The following is a 21,233-nucleotide window of genomic DNA, read 5'->3' as shown; positions in this document are numbered from 1 at the left end:
TATATTGTTGTAATTATATTAATTTGTAATTAAAATTATTTTTGCTTACATTTATATCAGAATTATTTTTTCTTTGTTTGCTCATGGTACTTAAATATTTAAATACCTGACTAAAGTGTTTTTTTTTTTTTTTTTCATTTCATAAATTATATATAATTTTTAGGGTTAGCCAAGCAAGCAAAGAAGGATGTCAACATTAACGATGACAACAACGCTAATACCATTTTCTTCTACAATATCAATTGCACTTATAGATGTTTTTCGAGTTTGTTTCTATAATAACTAAAATTTAATAAATTTTATTAATTATAATTTTGAAAAAATATCCAATGAAAAATTTTTTTCTTCAAATTTTAATTTATAAATTTCAATATCCTTCCAAAATATGCAAAAAATATTTTTTTTCTAATAATTGGAATTTATTTTTAGAAAAAAAAAAACAATATTATATATTATTCACTTAATTAATTAATAGTTTATCAATCAATAGCAGCTTATTGATAATGATTTATCACCACTGATAGTATCATATCTCTTCGAGAATTTACTTTAGAATGATGTATTATGGGCATTAATAATGGGTATAATTTTGGCTTTTGTTCTTGGCTTTGCAATGGGCGCAAATGACGTTGCAAATGCATTTGGTACATCAGTTGGTAGCAAAGTATTAACTTTACGACAAGCTTATATTCTTGCAGTAATTTTTGAAACACTTGGAGCATTACTTATTGGTAAATTTTAAATTTTACTAATTACTTGTAATAAACAAAACTAGTAATATTCATTAAATTCCTTTTTTTTAAAAAAAAAAACTTTAACAAAAAATAAATAATTTAAATTTTTATTAATAATCGCTTTTTTTTTTTATTTAAAAAAAATTTTATAATTAGAATTGTTTGATTGAAAATTAATCCTTTCTAACGTATTTCATAAAGAATATGTAATAGTGAAAAAGATTTATTATTTTCTTTTTGATCATAAGAATTATTGATTTTCTCTCTTGATCATATCGATTAATGATCGTTAAATGTGATATTTTGAAGTGTAATTAATTGATTGGAAGTATTCTGTTAATGTTTGATAAATTTTAGTAATAGAAGTTAATAAATGATTGACATTTAAATTTAATTTTTTTTTTTTTGAGGTATAATTTTTATTCACCGAAATATTATTACATTTTAGGTTATAATGTAACGGATACGGTACGTAAAGGTGTTATTGATTTAACTTTATATGAAAAGCAACCAAAAGAAATTTTTGTTGGACAAATTGCTATTCTTGGAGGTTAACTTCAAAAAAATCAACAATAAATTTTAGAAAACAATCTGAAACTTTTTTTTTTTGAAAAAAATCTATTCGTTAAAAAATAATTATTATAAAGTAATAATAGTAATGAATTATTTACCAGGTTGTAATACCAATAATGAATTAATTAACAAGTTTTAATATTGCTAATGAATTAATTAACAGGTTGTAGTATTAGTAATAAATTAATTAACAGGTTGTAGTATTACTAATAAATTAATTAACAGGTTGTAATACTAGTATTGATTTAATTAACAGGTTGTAATACTAGTAATGAATTAATTAACAGGTTGTAGTATTAGTAATAAATTAATTAACAGGTTGTAGTATTAATAATAAATTAATTAACAGGTTTTAATGCTAGTAATGAATTAATTAACAGGTTGTTCATTATGGTTACTAATTGCTACACTTGCTCGTTTACCTGTATCATCAACGCATAGTATTACTGGAGCAACCGTAGGATTTGGTTTGATGACAAGAGGTATTATTGGAATACAATGGCGGAAAATTATTCATATCGGTAGAATTTTTCACTTTTTTTTTTGCTAAAATTTTTTCTTTTCAAATTTTAGCATTTTTAAGTTTTATTTTTTGCATATTTAAGGCTAAAAATAGAATAGATATTATATTATCTAATTATGATAATATTCATTTAATATTTGTTATCATTTAAAAAGTGAAAATCAATGAATTAATATAAATTGAAAACAAAAAATTTGAATTATATATTCATTCAGTTGGTTAATTTTGTTTAATTTTCTTTTATGCTAAAATTTATAAAAAAATTTTTATTACCATTATGATTTATAAAATTAAAATTTAAATTATTTCGAATTCTCATACCCTACTTCTTTCCTCAAATAGTTGCTTCATGGTTTATGTCACCGATATTGTCTGGTGTTGTATCAGCTATTCTCTACATTATTCTTGATCATTCTGTTCTCAGACGGGTATGCTTATTATTTTAAATTGTTTAATAAATTTTAAATTTCAATTTTTGTCTTGTTAAAATAAAAAAAAAATTGTTTCAATTTATTCACATTATCTTATATTTCAGGTAAAATTTTCTTTCTCTTTTAACCATTTAAAATTTTACTTGCTTTACTTTTAATATTTTCACAATTTTTAGGATGGATTTTATTTGAAAAATTAAACTTGAAAAAAAAAATATTCAATCAATTTATCACTCAATGTGATAATTATTCCTAAGAATATGCAATCTATTAACATTTATTTCGATAGATTATTTTACATTTTATTTTAGAAAAATCCATTTCGCTGTGGATTGAGAGCTTTGCCAATATTTTATTGGCTTTGTATTGCATTTAATGTTTTCACAGTCAGTTATCAAGGATCTAAATGTAAGTAATATAATAATTAATTTTAATTTAATTTACATAAATTTACAAAACTAGAAATTATCATTGTAGTGCTTCACTTATCAAAATTACCAATGTGGATATGCGCATTGGTGAGTGTTGGATGTGCAACAATTGGCGCTATTGTCATTCATTTTTTTCTCTCACCAAAACTGAAAATTTGGATAAACAGTAAATTTCATTCTTTTTTTTTTTTTTTTTTTTGACTCTGCTTATATTTTGAAAGAAAAAAAAAAAAACCATTTTCATTTTAAAAATTATTCTTAAATTTTAAATTATAATTAACAAAATTGATCATTCTAATCTTTTAATTTACGTAATTCAATTTACTATTAATAAAATGTTTTAATTTACGTAAAATTACCATAGTCTTTAAACTTAATAATAATAACGAATTTACAAACATTACTATAACTTACGTAGTTCAAATTACTATTAGTAAACCTACGTAAAATTACCTTAACCTTTAAACTTATAATAACAACGAATTGATAATAATACATTTGAATAGTTCCAGAAGTCTCTAATGATATCTTGAAATAATGATTGTGATCAGATAAACTGCACTACATGTATATCTTTCCATATTTGATCAATTTTTAATTGTAATTAATCACAGATTACAATGAATTGCTGTATCTCATTTATTTCATTTTAAATTTAATTAAATTTATTTTAAATTTATAATTATTTTAATATCATCAAAATTTGCAGACTCACTTAGTAGTAGTAGTAGAGAGAGAGAAGATTCATTTGAAGTGCAAACGATAAGTGGCGCAACTGAATCGCAAGATAATATCTTACATCAAAAATGTCAAACATCAAAAGCTGAAACTGTTAGCGGTTTATCCGTCAACGAAGGTTAGAAATGTTAATTTTAATTTTAATTAAAAAAAAAAATTAATGATAGATTAAAAAATAAAATTAGAAAAAGAGAGAAGGAGAGTGATATTTGGAATAATTCGAAAATAATTTTTAAAAATTCATATTGTAATACAAATTAGAATTAATAGAATTGATTATTATAATTTTTTGACTTTCTTAAAATCTAACTTTATTGATGGTTGTATATTCGAATAGTTCGGAAAATTTTTAAGATATCAATAGCTCCTGGAACAAATGATAATTTCATTCTTATTATCAGTGATATCATTTATTTTACATCTTTTCATAAGGCTAAAATGAAATCAAAAAAAAAAAAAAGTTCGAAAGTATCACAGTCATTTAAAATGACAGATCGGATATGATACTGTAATTGATAATGATTAAAAAAAAACTGAGAGTAATGCTAATGTGATTGTAATCGAGAAAAGTTATAACCGGATACGGAAAATTAACAATCATCCTGATGCATTTTATTTTCGTACATACTTGCAGTTATTATTATTAGATTTATATCATCGTATTATGCTAAATTAAATTTTGCATTAAAAATTGATATCTAGGTAAGTAAGAAAGTAATTAAGTAAGTAATTAAGTAGATAAGTAAAGCAAAAATGATTAAAATTTATCGGACACAAAAAAAATGTAACAATTTTTCCAGCAAAATGTCAACCTGAAACATTTCTTTCTTTTTTACAATATTTAATATATATAATTTTTTTGTTATAATATTTTTTATAATAATTTTTTTTATAATATAAAGGTAAAAATTTGTTTGTTACATTTAAATGTTAACTTTTGCATTTTATTTTTTATTCTTTTTTTTAACTTTTAAAATTTTATTTTTTCATTTTGCTTATAATTTATCATTTTTTTTTTTTTGTTATTTATGCATGAAATAAATTGAAAATTATAAAATAATTGAGTTAAAAGTCGTTATTTCAATATAAATTTTACAGGTAACAAAACGGTAGATTGTGATGCAAAGAAAAACGGAAAAGAAATACTTCGATCACAGTTAACTGATAATAGTTAGAAATCATTTTATATTTATTAGTATATTTTAATATTTATTATTTTATTATTATATTTATTAGTATATTTTAATAATATTTATTATTTAATATTTATTTTTTTTTTATATATTTATTAGTATATTTAAAAAAAAAAAATTTTTTTTTGGATTGTATGAAATGTACAGGAATTATACTTATTTCTTACTTTTCCTTTCTCTCTTTTTCACTTACTGATTGAAATATAAATGAAAAAAAAAAAAACTTTTGTTTTTAAATATTTCAAATATTCCAATTTTTTAATTATTGTTGATAAGTGTTAGTAAAATATTTCGTTCTATAAATTAGCAATGAAATTTGTTCGATGGATATTACCGGTTGATAATCGGATAACGGATGATAGAACAATGAAAATATTCAGTTCAATACAAGCTTTTACGGCATGTTTTGCCGGATTTGCGCATGGCGCTAATGATGTCGGGTAATTTCTCTTTTTTTTTTTCTTTTTTTTTTTTTGTTGTTGTTGAAATGTCATTTTAAAAAAATATTAAAATTCAATTTGATATTTAAAAAAAAATTTTTTTCATGTATAAAATAGAATTATAACTGAAATTTCTATAATTTTGAAATATAACAATTAGTGAGAATTTTATATTCTAACTAATGAAAGATTAAAATGCTATACGTTTGATAAAGATTAATTTATTTTGATAGTTATAGCAAAAAAAAAAAAAAAAAAAGAATGATACGTGTTTATATTTTCAGGAATGCAATAGCTCCATTAACAGCACTGATATCAATTTATTCTAATTTAGACGTACGACAACGTAATGAAACGCCAATTTACGTATTACTTTATGGTGTGCTTGCGATCTGTGTTGGTCTTGTGATACTTGGACATCGAGTAATACGGACTATCGGTACTGATATGTCTACGATTAATGCTGCAAGGTTTAATTTTATTTTATCAAATTAATGTATATTTTAAAATTTTAATGAGCAATAGAAACTATCAGTAGTCATATGTCTACGATTAATGCTTCAAGGTTTAATTTTATTTTTTTTTATTTTATCAAAGTTTACTACTTTTTTTATCATTTTATCAAATTAATGCATATTTTAAAATTTTAATAGATAATACGAACTATCAGTACTGATATATCTACGATTAATCTGCTGCAAAGTTTACTTTTTCTGTTTTCATTTCATGAAATTATTACTATGTACTCTAAAATTCTAAAAAATTTTCTTACATTATATAATAATTTATAATTTAAATTAATAAATACACTATGAATATATAAAATATGTGTAAGTTATAATGAAATAAAATTAAAATTTGAATTTAAAAAAAGAAAATGAAAGAAGCAAAATAACGAAATGTTATAAAATTTGAAAGAAAGAAAAAAAATTTGTAAATTTTAATTTTTTTTTTTTTTAATTTGTAAATTTTAGTGGTTTTACAATTGAATTTGGTGCAGCAGTAACTTCACTAACTGCTAGTAAACTTGGCTTACCGATTAGTACAACGCATTCATTGGTTTGTTTTCACTTTCTTTTTTTTTTTTTTTACAAATATTTTGATTTTAATTTTTTTTTTCTTAAAAAATAAAAATTTAAGAAAGAAATGAAAAATTAAAAACATTTTTACAGGTTGGAAGTGTAATATTTGTTGGAATGATTCGTGCTAGAAAAGGTGTCCAGTGGTCAGTATTTAGAAATATTGCTTTATCATGGATATTAACTTTACCAATTTCAGGTTAATTTTATTTATTTATTAATTTTTTGTAAAAATATTTTTACTTCTAAAAAATTTCTTAAATTAAGAATTAAATTCAAACGATCATTTTTTTTTTAGCTTTAAAGTTTTATGCATAGTTTTTCGCATTTATTCAAAATTTAAATGTTTAATGTTGGGAATGAATTTGTTTAGACAAAATGAATTATTTAACATTCAAAAATTATTGCTAATATAATTTTAAAATAATTTTAGGTCTTATAACAATGGGTTTAATGTTAATTCTAAAATTTTCACTCTGAAAATATATGGTTACAATGTTTTTTATTTCCTTTTTTTTTGTGCATATATTGTTGCATTGTATTATATTATTCATTTTGTATATTTTAATAATTCATTAATTCCTATATTTAATTTTAATTTGTTTGATAAAATGAAAAAAAAAATTGCTTCCTTTCAAAATTTTACTTTAATTTAGTAAATTAATAAATAAGCAAATTAACGTTTGAGATTCATTCTTTAATTTTAAACAATTTTATTTAAAATTAAATAGCATAATTAATATCTTCCAGTAAGAATTCTTAAATTTTTAAAATTTTTATGGCACTGTTTTTTTTAGCTAAATAATTGAATAATTGAAAATTTCCTTTCCTTTTTTTTTTTTTTTTTTTGAAAGTTTTTTGTTAGTATTATACATTCTTATCTTAATTATTCTTCACGATTCTGATCCCCAATAACTTATCAAATTACTTATCTTTCATTAATTGTAAACCATATTTGATGAGAAAAAAAAAACATTAAGCAAATAATAAATCAATTAATTAACATTTGAAAAAAGTTAAATTTATTGAAATTTTATTGAAAAAATTAATTAGGCATCGCAACATTAACAGTATGAAAACTCGAACAATCTTATTGATTTATTTTCAAAATTATAAAATTTATATTAAGTAAGTAAACTTTTTTTAAATTACAAAATTAAATTAATCTTTGTAGAAATAGTAGTATCAATAATATCAATCATTAAATCATTATTAATCTAATAAAAAATACTTAAACATTTTAGCAATACATAAATGAAATGACGAATAGTTTCTAATTAACAAAATTTAAATTTTTAAAAGAAAGAATTGAATTAGAAAATAGGTATGTGATATTATCATATCTTATTGTTATATCAGTAATTAATTAATTCTTTTATAGCTAATTATCAATAATTAATTTTCTTATGCTAATTACTTATTTTTATGTAATTTTGAAACGATTTATTCATTTGTTTGATAAAAATAATCTCATTTTAACTCTCTTTTTTCATTCTTTTCCTTTGATATTTAATAACATTGTCTCTAACTTTGATCATATACTGATAATAGTAGTGATAATAATGATAATAAGCTAAAATGATTGTATTTATGCTAATTCGATACTTAATAACATTGTCTCTAACTTTGATCATATACTGATAATAGTAGTGATAATAATGATAATAAGCTAAAATGATTGTATTTATGCTAATTCGATACTTAATAACATTGTCTCTAACTTTGATCATATACTGATAATAGTAGTGATAATAATGATAATAAGCTAAAATGATTGTATTTATGCTAATTCGATACTTAATAACATTGTCTCTAACTTTGATCATATACTGATAATAGTAGTGATAATAATGATAATAAGCTAAAATGATTGTATTTATGCTAATTCGATACTTAATAACATTGTCTCTAACTTTGATCATATACTGATAATAGTAGTGATAATAATGATAATAAGCTAAAATGATTGTATTTATGCTAATTCTTCACAATGATAATTCTTGTATGTTATCAAAGTTATAAGAAAATTTGTCGTTGATGAATAATTTTCTAACATATCACTAACTTTTCTTTTGTATTATTTTAATTAAATAAACTTTATAATAAAAAATATATACAAATATTATTACAAAACTTTACATCAAAAAAAAAAAAAATATAAATCTGAAATTTGAAATATATTTAAAAAAGAAAAAGAAAATATAAATTTTAGATGCATTCAAAAAAAAAAAAAAAGAATTTAAGCAAACGTAATTTTGAGATCAAACATTTTACCTTAAAAGAAAAGAAAAATGGACGATGAAAAAAATGTAATTATTTTAAAGATACGATTAAAATAAAACTACTAAAAGAGGTAAATATTGGAAAAATACAGAATTGAATTTCTAATTTTTCCACATTTTATTTTTCTTCTTTTTTGAAATTTTAATAGTGATTTCAATTTATTAGAATGGAAAAAAAAAGTTTTGCAAACAAAAAATTTTAATTTATAAATTGGAATGAAAAATAATTTCATTTTTTTAGTTTATTTAAAAAAAAATTTTGTAACTTTACAATATTGCATACTAAATTTCCATTTATACTCATTTCATTTCTTTTTAAACAAAAATTTCATAAAAATTAAAATTTCAGTTTTTTAATTTTACAAACTTTTTCAATTAAAATAACAATATTGCATTGATAGAATAATTTCTTTTCAAATCGAATTTTCAAAAAAAGAAAAAAAAAAGGAGAGAAATCTTATCCATTTATTCAATATATCAAAATATCATTAATTTTAATCATTAATTAACATTTCAAGATTATTAACAAAGTGATAAGTTTAAGTGATAAGAAAATGTCATTATGGAATGCTTTTCATTTCAAAAATTAAAAATTTATAACAAAAACTTCATTAATAGCATCGAACCACCTGCTACTATACCTAAAATATTTTCTTTTAGTAAAATTTTCATTTCTGAATGTTTTATTTATTTATTTATTTATTTTGTACACATTTACAAAACAATAAAATAATACATGCAATTAAAATTTAAGTTACTGCTAAGTTTAATATAAATTTCAACTTCAAGCAAAACATACAAACTTTCAAGATGCAATTTTGTTTTAAATAAAATTTAATGATGAAAATTCTTAAGTAATTTGTGCTCAAACATTCAAATCAGTTGCGTTAAGTAAGAAAATAGATTGAATTTTTGAAAATTTCAACAGCGATTGTAAGATTAGAGATATTTGCTTACCTGAAGCAGGTAAGGTGACAACCCATGACAGAAAGATATTCCGAAAAATACTCCATCGAACGCCAGCACTACGAGATTTAACAACACCAACTGCCACTACGCTACCAACCTAGAAAATTTTATTTGATGTAAACAATTTTTAAAATTGATTAATTTTAATAGCCATAAGAATAGGCTCATTTTTCAAGCCTACTGATAAGAGTATTATTAGAAGTATTATCAGATTATCAAAATAAAGCTAATGTTTTCTCTGATAATTTTTTAGTGATTGTTTATTTAACCTTTAATTGATTAATTTCTTTCGTTTTTTTTTTCCCAAAGCATTCCAAAAGAAAACAAATATCTGAGATATGATATTAATGATCAGATAAAATATATATATATATATAAATATTGATTATTGATTATAACAGAGTTAATCAAATAAACAATTATTGATTTCGATAATTTTAATTACCAAACAATGCGTTGTACTAATTGGTAATCCAGCTTTACTTGCCAATAATGCTGTTACTGCGGCACCAAATTCAATCGTAAAACCACTATAATTTTTATCAGAACATAGTTAAATATACATATATCTATGAAATACATAAAAAAAAAATTAAAAACATTTTAAAATTTATGCCAATTTGAATAAATTCACATAACTAAAATTTTCAGTTAAAAATAAAATTTAAAATAATCAAATAAAAAATAAAACATATTTGTCAGTTTTCTTTTTTTTTTCTTAAATTGAAATTAATAAATTTGTCATACTGATAAGAAAAAAAAAGGAAAAGTATTTTAACCTAGCCGGATTAATATTTGACATTTCGGAGCCAACCGTACGTATAACTTTATGTCCAAGTAGCACTAGGCCAACACAAATTGCTAATACACCATAGGCCAGAACCCAAATTGGTGTTTCATCGTTCTGTTGCACATCCATTTCAGCATAAATGGACAAAAGCGCCGCTAATGGTGCTATTGCATTTCTAAAAATTAAAAAAGAAAAAAAAAAATCGAATGTTTTCATTCTTAAAATATTCAAAGTAGTGAAAATTTTTTTTATTTTATAATTTTAAAAAATAAAAAATTCCATCAGAAAAAAATTTTTTTAAGTTTTTTAAAAATTTTAAAATTTAATTTCGAGTGAAATTTGCTTACGCAACATCATTTGCACCATGAGCAAAACCTTCAAAACATGCAGTAAATGCTTGAATGGAACCAAAAACCAGTGTAGTTCTTGAATCCGGTTGATGTTTTTTATCCGGTAAAAACCATTGCACAAAATGTTTTAGAGCTAAAAAGAAATTTAAAAAAAAAGAAGAAACGATGAAGAAGGAAAGGAAAGATGACCCGGAACGGATGATAAAATGTACCTGAAACTGAGCGCTTTTTTCCGATTACCGCCTTACTATTCACTTCATCGGAACATAAACCATTATTGTGCGGAATGAAGATTTGCACAATTCCATCTGCAAGTTCAACCTGAAGAAATTAAGCCTACCATCATAATGTGATCCTTTTGAACCGTAAAAAAAAGAAATTTCGTTTCCGTTTCACTTCTTCTCGAATTATTTCAAAAATTCAAATTTTGAAATATTTAATGTCACTTTTTGCAAAGTACTTTTTGTATCTCTTTTTTTTGTTGTTTTCATATTGACAAAAAAAAACATTTATATTCCGGATCCGGATATTCTATACAATCCTAAATCTATTATCAGTAAATTTAAATTATGTTTCAACGAAGATAGAATTAAGGAATAATATAAATGGAATGGCTGAAGATACGTTTAATCTTTATTGGAACTTGTCCGGTAATATTAGGAAGATCAATTGAAGGAGATTGATCAGTTCTTCCACCTTCTTTTTCTGGAAAAAAAAACGTTTTAATTAAATCAATATTAGTAATTAATTAATCAATAATTAGTGAATAAATTAAATTTAGTATTTGTAATATTAAAACAATACTAATTAAGCCAAAATGTTTAGTTTGTAAAATTCACTAAACATTTCATTTATTTCACCAAAAAAAAAGCATTCAAATTTGAAAATTATAATGCAAAAAACGAAAAGTAATACTTGTTAATAATTAAATTTACATTTTAAAAAAAAAATAATATTTGTTAATAATTAAATTTACATTTAAAAAAAAAGTAATATTTGTTAATAATTAAATTTACATTTAAAAAAAAAAAGTAATATTTGTTAATAATTAAATTTACATTTAAAAAAAAGATAAATAAGAAAAAAAGACAAACATTAATAAATAAATTTAAATTTTTACAAAAATAAAAATTTTACTTTCAATCCATTTTCTTAGTTTTGGTACCATTAAAAAATGAATAGCAAATGCAACAACGGTTGCTATTGCAGCACTAATTAACAAACACAACCAAAGAGGTAATTTAGCCAGGTGTAATACTGAAATTTAAATTTAATTTACTAATTAATAGACTAAAACTATTAAAGGTTAAAGGTTAAGTATATTCTTCACATTAAGCCATTTATACTTATCGAACAATACTGAAATGATGAATGAATATAATATGAGTTTATTTAAAGTATTTATATGTATTAAAAAAAAAATATAATAATAATAATACATTGAAGAATTCATCACAATTAAATTAATAATGAAAATTTTGAAATTTTTTAAGATTAAAATCAATAATTCGTTTTTTTTTTTTTTGTTGTTGTGTTTAATGAAAAAAATAAACAAACTCTTAGAGCCTTGAAAGCTAATAGCAAAAGTATTAAAAGCAATACAAAACCAATAGAAATATGGTAGAACTCGTAAACCACATTCGAATGGATTTTTCTGGAAGAAAATTTAATTAAAAATAAAATTATTATTAATTTATATACTCACTTTCAAAATATATCATTGTAATGAAGTGGTAGAATTATTGAATTAAAAAATAAATAAACTAAAAGAAAATTTGCTTAATATAATTTAAAAAAATAAAAAAAAAAGACAAAATAAAAGAAGAACAAATTTACTTAATATAATAGAAATAATTAAAACTTTTATAAATCATTATTATATTTTCATTTTATTTTTTATTTATTTATTTTTTTTTATTTGATAGAAATAAGAATGAAAATAAATTCTAACCCTTCTTATAACTGTAAAATCAACAATTATATAAAGAACTGATGAAACAATTCCGGATAATAGCGGTGAAATAATCCAGGAAGCTACTAAAAAAAAAAGAAAAAAAAATGAAAAGAAAATAAAAAATATGTAAAATAATTGAAAATAAACTTTCTAAATAAAAAAAAAAAGAAATTTTAACAAAATTATCATATCAGTTTGAAATGATAATTGTTTTTTCGTTTTGCATACATATTAAAATTAATTAATTAAAACAAATAATTGAAAATAAATTTTCTAAATAAAAGAAAAAAAAGAAATTTTAACAAAATTATCATATCAGTTTGAAATGATAATTGTTTTTTCGTTTTGCATACATTCTAAAATTAATTAATTAAATGTACCAATATTAAGAATTTTCCACCAATGAATTCCTTCCGTTCCTTTCATTATTAAACCGAAACCAACCGTTGCACCGGTAATACTATGTGTTGTTGAAACAGGTAATTGAGCAAATGTTGCTATTAATAGCCAAGTGGAACATCCTTCAAAATTAAATTTACTCTTTTTAATATTTTATTTTAATTCATTTCAAATCTTGTTTATGCTTATTTTTAAAAATTTATTTTAAATCTTAACATCAGTAAAATATTTTGTTTGTTAAAAAATATTCCAATTAATTTAACATTACAATTTCCTTTTTGCCTATTTGAATTATATCAAATTTTTAAAATAATTATACATTTCATAAATTTCATTTTTTTTTTTTTTTTGGCTATTTGAATTATATCAAATTTTTTTTTTTTTTTTTTGTATATATTAATTCATTATAATTCTTTACATAAATTGGTATTATTAATATGATTTAGTCAGAATCGATCAGTTTTTCAGAAAATCGGATTAACATTCAGTTTTTCAGAAAGTCCGATTAACATACTGATAAAATATTTTCGGAAAATGTTATGATTTGATCAGTCTTCAGATAATCGGATTAACTTTCAGGAAAAGTAAAATATTTTAATAAAATATTTTTGGAATACGTATACTTAGTACTACATATCTTTTGATACTTTCTTACATTTTTAAAGTGATATTTAAAACGGTTAGTATTAATGAATTCATAACTTTTCTCTTTTTCTTTCTCTCTCTTTCTCTCTCTCTCTCCTTTTTTTTTAGAAATTTATTAAGAAATAGAAGAAATTAATAAACCTGCAAGAATTGCTACCTGACCAACTAATAATTCTTCTGGTGCATTTTTATACAAATTTAAATTAATAACACTTTTTCGCATTGTATCTGTCACATTGTAACCTGAAATTTTTTCAAAAAGTTAATGCAAAAAAAAAAAAAAAAAGAGGAAAAGAAAAGATAAAAATCTAAATTTCATTTTCTATTTCAATTTGTTTTATTCTTCAAGGTTATTCAACGGTTTATCTAATTCAAATGTTATTATTATTTCAATTATAGCACTAATCAAATGATAATAATCAATAAATTAATTTCAAATTATATATTAAAAAAGAAATTAGAACTATACACAAAAAAACATACCAATAAAAAGGGCACCAAGTGATTCAAATATAATTGCTAATATATAAGCTTTTCGTAGACTAAGCACTTTACTACCAACTGATGTACCAAAAGCATTTGCTACGTCATTTGCGCCCATTGCAAAGCCAAGCACAAATGCTAGCACTATTCCAAGGATTAAAGCCCATAGAAATTGACTCTTTAACAAAGGTGACATTTTATATTGTTAAAAGAAATAAAATTTAATCATCCTCTCATTTCATAACATTCATTCTTTGATTTCATTTAAAATCTTTTTTTTTTAATTTAAAAAAAAAAAAGAAACAATGCTTACTCCCAAATTAGAAGCAGGAAGAATTGATGTTGTTGTGGATGCTATAAAATCCATCTAACGTCGTTTTCGTTTTCTTTTTTTCCGTTTTTCTTTTTTTTTTTTTTGTCTTTTTGTTTTTAATTTCCCTGAAAAATTGCAAAATGGATAGGAATGTTTGCCCAAGACAGGAATCGAACCTGTGTCGCCACGGCCACAACGTGGAGTACTAACCACTATACTACTTGGGCCAGGATCAATTCCGCTAAACTTTATTGAATTGATTTCGCTGAAAAAATGCATTGTACATTTTATGCTGCAAAAATTAGCAATGAAAAATGAAAAAAGAGCAAAACGTTGAATTTAAATACTTAAATACTGAAAATAAAATACTTGAAATATTTGAAATGTAAAAAAATAGAAATTTGAATGAAAAGCAAGTAGGAATGTACGAGAAAAAAACAAATATAAATGTATTTGAATAGCAAAAATTGCAAAAAGAGAAAAAAAAAAACATAGAAATGAATCATTCGCCTATATGAAATATTTTATAAAAAAATGAAAAAATTAAAAAATCAAAGAAATTTCAATCAATTTATAATATCAAAAAAAAAAAAAACAAAACAAATAACACTCAAAATTTTATATATTTTAAAACAAAATATCGTATTTTAAACAAAAAAAAAAAAATTTTTTTTTGAATAAATTTAAAATTTCTCATAAAAATTATTTTCCTAATTCAAATATTAAAATTAAATTTAAATTAGAAATAAATTGATAAGAATACTTGCAATAATTACCTTATATAACAATAAAAATAATTGGTTAACATTTTAATATTAGTTGTAACTATTTGAATCACATTGCTGATTTCACCTCTATATTGATTAAATATATTTAATCAATTTCAAACATAAAAAATACAAATGCATTTAAAAAATAAATAAAATAATTTCAGTTAAATAAAATATTTCAACTAGAAAAAAAAAAATTTGAAATGAATAATCAATAAAATGAAAAACTTGCGAAAATAAAAAAACAAATAAGCATTTTTCCTCCTTTTTTTTTTTACTTAAAAACATGATAGTTTGTAAATGTTAAAATGACAAAAAAAGCAAATGAAATGACAGCGAGCGATGATTGAATGATAAGTTTTATGTTTAAAAATATGTGACAGAGACAGAGACAGACACAAACATAACACTGAAAAATTGATTCGAATAGAACAGTCAAAATTGATTGTTGAAGTTAAAATATCAAATAAATGACAAATGGAATGTATAAATGCATCTAGAAGTATGTAAATTCAATTCATTGTTTGATTCATTTAGTATAAATTTTAAATTTACAATTAAAAAAAAAAAAAAAAAAAAAGAAAAAGGACAAAAAAAACTATAATTAAAATTTACTCATTGAATTTAATAATTTTTTGTATTCATATAAAAGTAAAAAAGAAAAAAGAAATTGAATAATTAATGTTAAATTAAATTTATGGTATTATTTAATAAGCACAGAAATATCATTTTTATGCTATTAGGAAGTGTAACATTTTTTTTTTTTTGAAATGTTGCAAAAAAAATTTCTGTAACATTTTATCAAATTTATCTTATCAATAAATATTTATTGAATTAAAAAAAAAAATATATGTAGCTTAAATTTTTACATTAAAATAAAATTTTTTTACTTAATAAGGAATGCTTAATTACTTTGTATAGTGCTTCAGCATATTGTATTAATACACATTTTTTTTTTTTTTTTTTTCGCAATTCTTAATTTTAAATTTTTAATTTTTCACTTAAAGAAGATGGAATATTGATGAAACTATCTAGCTAGTTCTGTCTAATAATTTATTTAAAATTGCAATGATTTATATTATTAGCATTATTTTGTTGACAATACACTCAGACTAAATTGATTTTAGAGATGTCAATGATAAGTGACTGATGAATTGTCAACCAAATTTGATAAGAAATTCATCCAATTATTGTAAACAATGTGAAGTAATATTGCAATAGCAAAAAATCAAAAAAAAAAAATAAATAAATAAAGCAAATGAAAGAAATGAAATTTTTAAAAAAAAGAAAAAAAGTAAGAAATTAAATCCAAGTAATTAATCAATAATTAAATTATAATTCAAACATGAAGAAAAAAGAAAAAAAAACTGAACAATAAATTGTTTGAAAAAAGGAAAAATCATTTAATTAAAGTTAAACAAACTAATCTAAGAAAAGTAGAAGTGGAAGAATTAACAAATTAACAATTTAAAATGATATAAAAATAAAATAAAAATGTTAAAACTATATGATAGAATGTTACAATTACAATTAGCACTGAAATATTTTAAATTTCAGAATTGAAAAGATAAATGATAGCGATAGTATGTGGGTGGGTGGATAATTAATGAAATTAATAGTGAAATTATGGTGACAGAACGAAGGGAAATCTTATTATTACTACTGCCTATTGGTTAATTTAAATTAATTTAAATTCTTTCATATTTATTACATCATGTTCTGTCATAAGTTTTAATTTAGTATAAATTAAATATGATAAATGATTTAATATGTAAAATTTAATATATGAATTTAATATATAAAAAAGAAAAATAATATGAAATAATATTATAAATTTTAGTATTATTTACTATGATGATAATAATAACATGTGACATTAATTACTTTTTTCTATCAATTTCCATTATATTAACATTTTGCCATATGTTTGTTAATTCGTTAATCAATTCAATTTCTCTCGTGCAAAATGTTAGATTTAATAATATTTGAAAAAGTTACAAATTATGAAAAACGGAAATAAAAAATAAGTAATTATTGTGAAGTTTAAAGCAGAGAGGAAAAAAGTTCACTAATTAAATTAATTAATTAGTATTTGAAATTTAACTTAAGTAATAAATTTTGAAATTTAACATTTAAACAATATTAGTTGAATTATTATTAAATTAAATAATTTTGATATGTAAAAATTCTATCCAATAGCTATTTTAATGATAAGTGTGCTAATATCAAAAAAAATTTTTAAAAATCATTTAGATAAAATTTCAAAAAATTTATACTAAAAGTTTTCAATTACAAATACCATTCGTTTCATTTTCTCCTTTGGATATATTTTATTGAAAATAAAAGAAAAAAGATTGATTGTTTGTCGCTTTCTTTGCTTACACCAAACTAAAACGTTTGAATTCATTTCTGCTTCATTTCAAATTCCATTTTACAATTTAGCTTTATTTAAATAAAACAAAACCAACTATCATTGACATTTAATAAATTTAAAGGAAAGGAAAAAAAAAATAAGTAAACAAATATTTCCGAGAAAAGAAAAGAAAAGTATAAAAAATTATTTTGAATGATTTTTGTTTTTCCAAAAGAAAAGAAATATTTTACTGTTAAACGTTCTTATCTTATCATATTATTATCAGAGCAATAAAATTTATCAAAATCAATTCTAATTACTATAAAAACAGACTAAAAATTAATGCATAAAAATGAAATTGAAATGATAGAATGAAAAAAAAAGAGGAAAAAATCAATTGAAAACAATTTTTATAGCAAAAAGAGAGAAAAGGAAGAAAAAATAAAAGCAAATGATTCATTGCGGAATAACTAATCATCAGATTTGCAAACAGAAATGGCTGATAATATCAAAATAATTTATAACAAAATGGAATCAAACATTTAATGCATTTCAATTTTAGAATTATTTATTGAATAATAGGTTAAAGGTCATATTGATATGATAAAAAAGGAAAAACAGAGAGGAAAAAAAAAATAAAATTGACGCATTTCAATTCCAATGATATTAACAATTACAAATTTTGGAATTATTTATTGACTAATAGGTTAAAGGTCATATTGATATGATAAAAAAAGAAAAAAGAGAGAGGGAAAAAATAAAATTGACCATTTCAATTTCATTTTTATAAACAGTTACGAATTTTAGGATTGTTGTGAATAGGTTAAAGGTCATATTGATATGATAAAAAAGGAAAAGAGAGAGAGAGAGAAAAAAAAAGTAAATAAAACTGAGAACATGTTTTAGAAGAATGATTGAGACGATCGGTAAAAATCTTTCCGATTGTATGGTTATCCATCTCTTTCTTTTTTTTTCCTATCATTCTTAATTTATTGTAATTCCCTCTCTCTTTTTTTCTCTTTCCCTCTTCTTCTCTCTCTCTCTCTCTGTCTTACTCTTCTAATTAAGTATGGAAGAGAAGATTTCTGAAAAAAATTGGAATTTTTTTTTTTTTTGCTTTGATTTAAATTATCATAAAGAATACTTCACTAAACATGGCTAAAGACATTTGAAATAAACAAAAAGTAAAAATAAAAAAAATGAAAAACAAGAAAAACAAGAAAATATTTAATGAAAAATTAAACACAACAAATACTCTATGATAAGCTGATAAGAGATTATCATTTCGTAATAAACTATCAGATCAGATAATTCCATATTATCAAATATCATTCTGATCTTCCCATATGCAATTATATCGATATCTCACTATATTATTCCTATTGAACTATATGTCTCACAATTAATCTGAATAATAAAATTAATTAAATAATAATTAGCAAAAAATAATTTAACAATAATTTTTAATTTCAGAAATTTCACTGATAAAAATTGTACAGGTAAGATTAACCGGATCAGGTAGAATGAGAAATGTATCAGGAAATAAATAATGTTAGCAAATCATAAAATATTATAATACATATATGTATGTATCTTATTTGCAATACTAATTCTGAATGCCAATAAATAATAAATAACTTTTTTTTATATAAGAAATTCACGTTGGACACAGTCCTTTATTTGATTTACATGTCAAATTACAATTTAAATGCATCGTCTTGTGAAATTCTCAGCTATTTTTAGAATTCTTCACTTCCTGCTTCTATTGATAACATCAATATTATAACAATTTTACTATGTATTATCATTTATAACTTTCATTATTATCATTATTATTAACATTATTATTAATATTATTATTATTATTACTATTATCATATTATTGTTGTTATTATTGCCACTATTAGTGTTATTGTTGTTATTATTAATACTAATATTATTATTATCATTATCATTATTATTACTACTACTACTATTATTATTATTATTATTATTATTGCTACTACTATTAGTATCACTGTCATTATTAATATTAATATTAATATTATTATTATTATTTATTATTATTATTATTATTATTATTATTATTATTATTATTATTATTATTATTATTATTATATTACTGTTATTGTTGCTACTAATATTGCTATCATTGTTGTTATTATTAATATTAATATTATTATTATTATTACTATTATCATTATTACTATCCAATTTACAATTTCTGTTTTTTTTTTTTGAAATTTCAATAAATTTATGTTTTTTTCATTATTATTAAATTTTTAAGTTAGAATAAATGGCTTTGTACGAATTATTTATTTCCCTTTAAACAGAGCTTATTATTATAAATTATTTATTTCACTCTAAACAGAGCTTATTATTATGGGTGCAAGATTTAACTTTTTTTTTTTTTCAAAAATATTTCTATCAAATTCTTTTTCCAAAAATATTTCTATCAAAAGAAAAAAAAAAAGCCATTTCAAGGTTTATTATTTTTCTTTAAACGGTAAGCATAAAAAAGTGCTAACAAAAAAAAGTTGAATTACCAATTAATTTCATTTTTCAAAAAATGAAGAAATGATAATTTTTACTTGAAATTAAAATAAAAATTAATTAGTGGTTAAAATAAGACAAATTATGAACATTTTTTTCCAATCATATAAACAATTGCAATGATTCATTTGTTTATATAAACAATCATAGTATGTGTCATCATTTGTTAAGAATAAGATTTATCTTAATTAAATGATAATTAAAATTTATATTTTATTATGTTAATATGAAATTGATTTTAATTTTAAATTAATTTCAGTTTACTATATACTTTAATCATTTGATATATTTTTATTTCCTTTTAATTATAAACAATAGTGTAACAACAATGAAATTTATAGCAATTAGCTATCTCATTGCATGGCTATGTCAATGTTAATTGACAAATTAAAGTATTAAATTTATTATTTAATTTCAATTAAAATTTTTTTAATTCATTTCTTCATTTACACATATTTCATTTTTTTTAATCTTATCAGTATCAATGATTGCATTTCAATTTGTAACATAATGTTTAACCAAAAAATTAAAAAATAAATTGTTATCTTATCAACTGATTAAAAAAATTCCTCATTTTCTCCACAAAGCATTAATTAATTTTAAAGTTTATTTAGAGTTATAATTATGGAATTGTTGTCACATAACTAATTTGTGTTAATTTTCTCAGATATTAGCTACATACATTGAAATTAGTCTTAAACAAAAAATAAAAATTATCAATCAGTTAATTTTATTTATCAGTTGATAACATGTTTAATCATTGATTATATATTATATAAATTATTATTTTCAATTTTTAAATTTAATTACATTTGACGTAACTATTTATAATATATCACGGAATGATGACGTAAAAAAAAAAGCTTCCGTAAAATTATTCTCGTCAAAACTTTCAATAAATATATCAATATTTTGTGATTTTAATTTATCTCAAATTTAGCTATTTATTTTAATGATTTATACTATAATATATTTTTTTTTTCATTTCCTTTTTCTTTTTAATTCAAAATTTTTAGTTAAAATATAATATGATGAAAGTAAGAAAAAAAATATGATAAAATACATAAAATTATCACTGATATGAGACTATCATTGATAATATTTTTTTTTTTTTTTTTTTGCTAATTAATTTGAAGTGATAATTTTTTAAATCATTTGATTTGCTGTAATGTAAAAATTACAGCAATAAATTTGCAATGATAATTTCATTTTTTTTTTTTTTTTTTTTTA

The 21,233-nt window shown here is 20.8% G+C and overlaps 2 protein-coding genes and 1 non-coding gene across 3 annotated transcripts; 1 reads left to right on the top strand and 2 right to left on the bottom strand.

The window, feature by feature from the left end:
- Positions 1-187: 187 nt before the first annotated feature.
- Positions 188-6,622, top strand: Bm1559 (Uncharacterized protein; the record flags this gene model as incomplete). Its single annotated transcript, XM_043082334.1, has 14 exons — positions 188-265; positions 554-731; positions 1,183-1,284; positions 1,688-1,828; positions 2,173-2,258; positions 2,573-2,669; positions 2,739-2,858; positions 3,402-3,548; positions 4,529-4,600; positions 4,931-5,063; positions 5,348-5,533; positions 6,038-6,122; positions 6,236-6,341; positions 6,576-6,622. The coding sequence occupies 14 exons, from the start codon at positions 188-190 to the stop codon at positions 6,620-6,622; spliced, it is 1,578 nt and encodes a 525-aa protein (XP_042938268.1).
- A 2,396-nt stretch (positions 6,623-9,018) lies between these two features.
- Bm8440 (GH23727p, putative) lies at positions 9,019-14,381 on the bottom strand (the record flags this gene model as incomplete). The annotated part of the gene is made up of 14 exons (XM_043082333.1): positions 9,019-9,065; positions 9,382-9,490; positions 9,839-9,923; positions 10,173-10,358; positions 10,531-10,666; positions 10,746-10,841; positions 11,158-11,238; positions 11,671-11,790; positions 12,091-12,187; positions 12,485-12,570; positions 12,868-13,008; positions 13,673-13,774; positions 14,015-14,192; positions 14,328-14,381. The coding sequence occupies 14 exons, from the start codon at positions 14,379-14,381 to the stop codon at positions 9,019-9,021; spliced, it is 1,518 nt and encodes a 505-aa protein (XP_042938267.1).
- A 101-nt stretch (positions 14,382-14,482) lies between these two features.
- On the bottom strand, positions 14,483-14,554 carry Bm14531. Its single transcript has one exon. It is a non-coding gene; the product is annotated as a tRNA-His (tRNA).
- Between the last annotated feature and the right edge of the window lie 6,679 nt (positions 14,555-21,233).

Source organism: Brugia malayi, assembly GCF_000002995.4.
Source record: "Brugia malayi strain FR3 genome assembly, contig: Bm_v4_Chr4_scaffold_001, whole genome shotgun sequence".
Lineage (NCBI taxonomy): Eukaryota > Metazoa > Nematoda > Chromadorea > Rhabditida > Onchocercidae > Brugia > Brugia malayi.
Note: the sequence above shows the minus strand (reverse complement) of the source record. Positions and strands in the feature narration are given on the sequence as shown.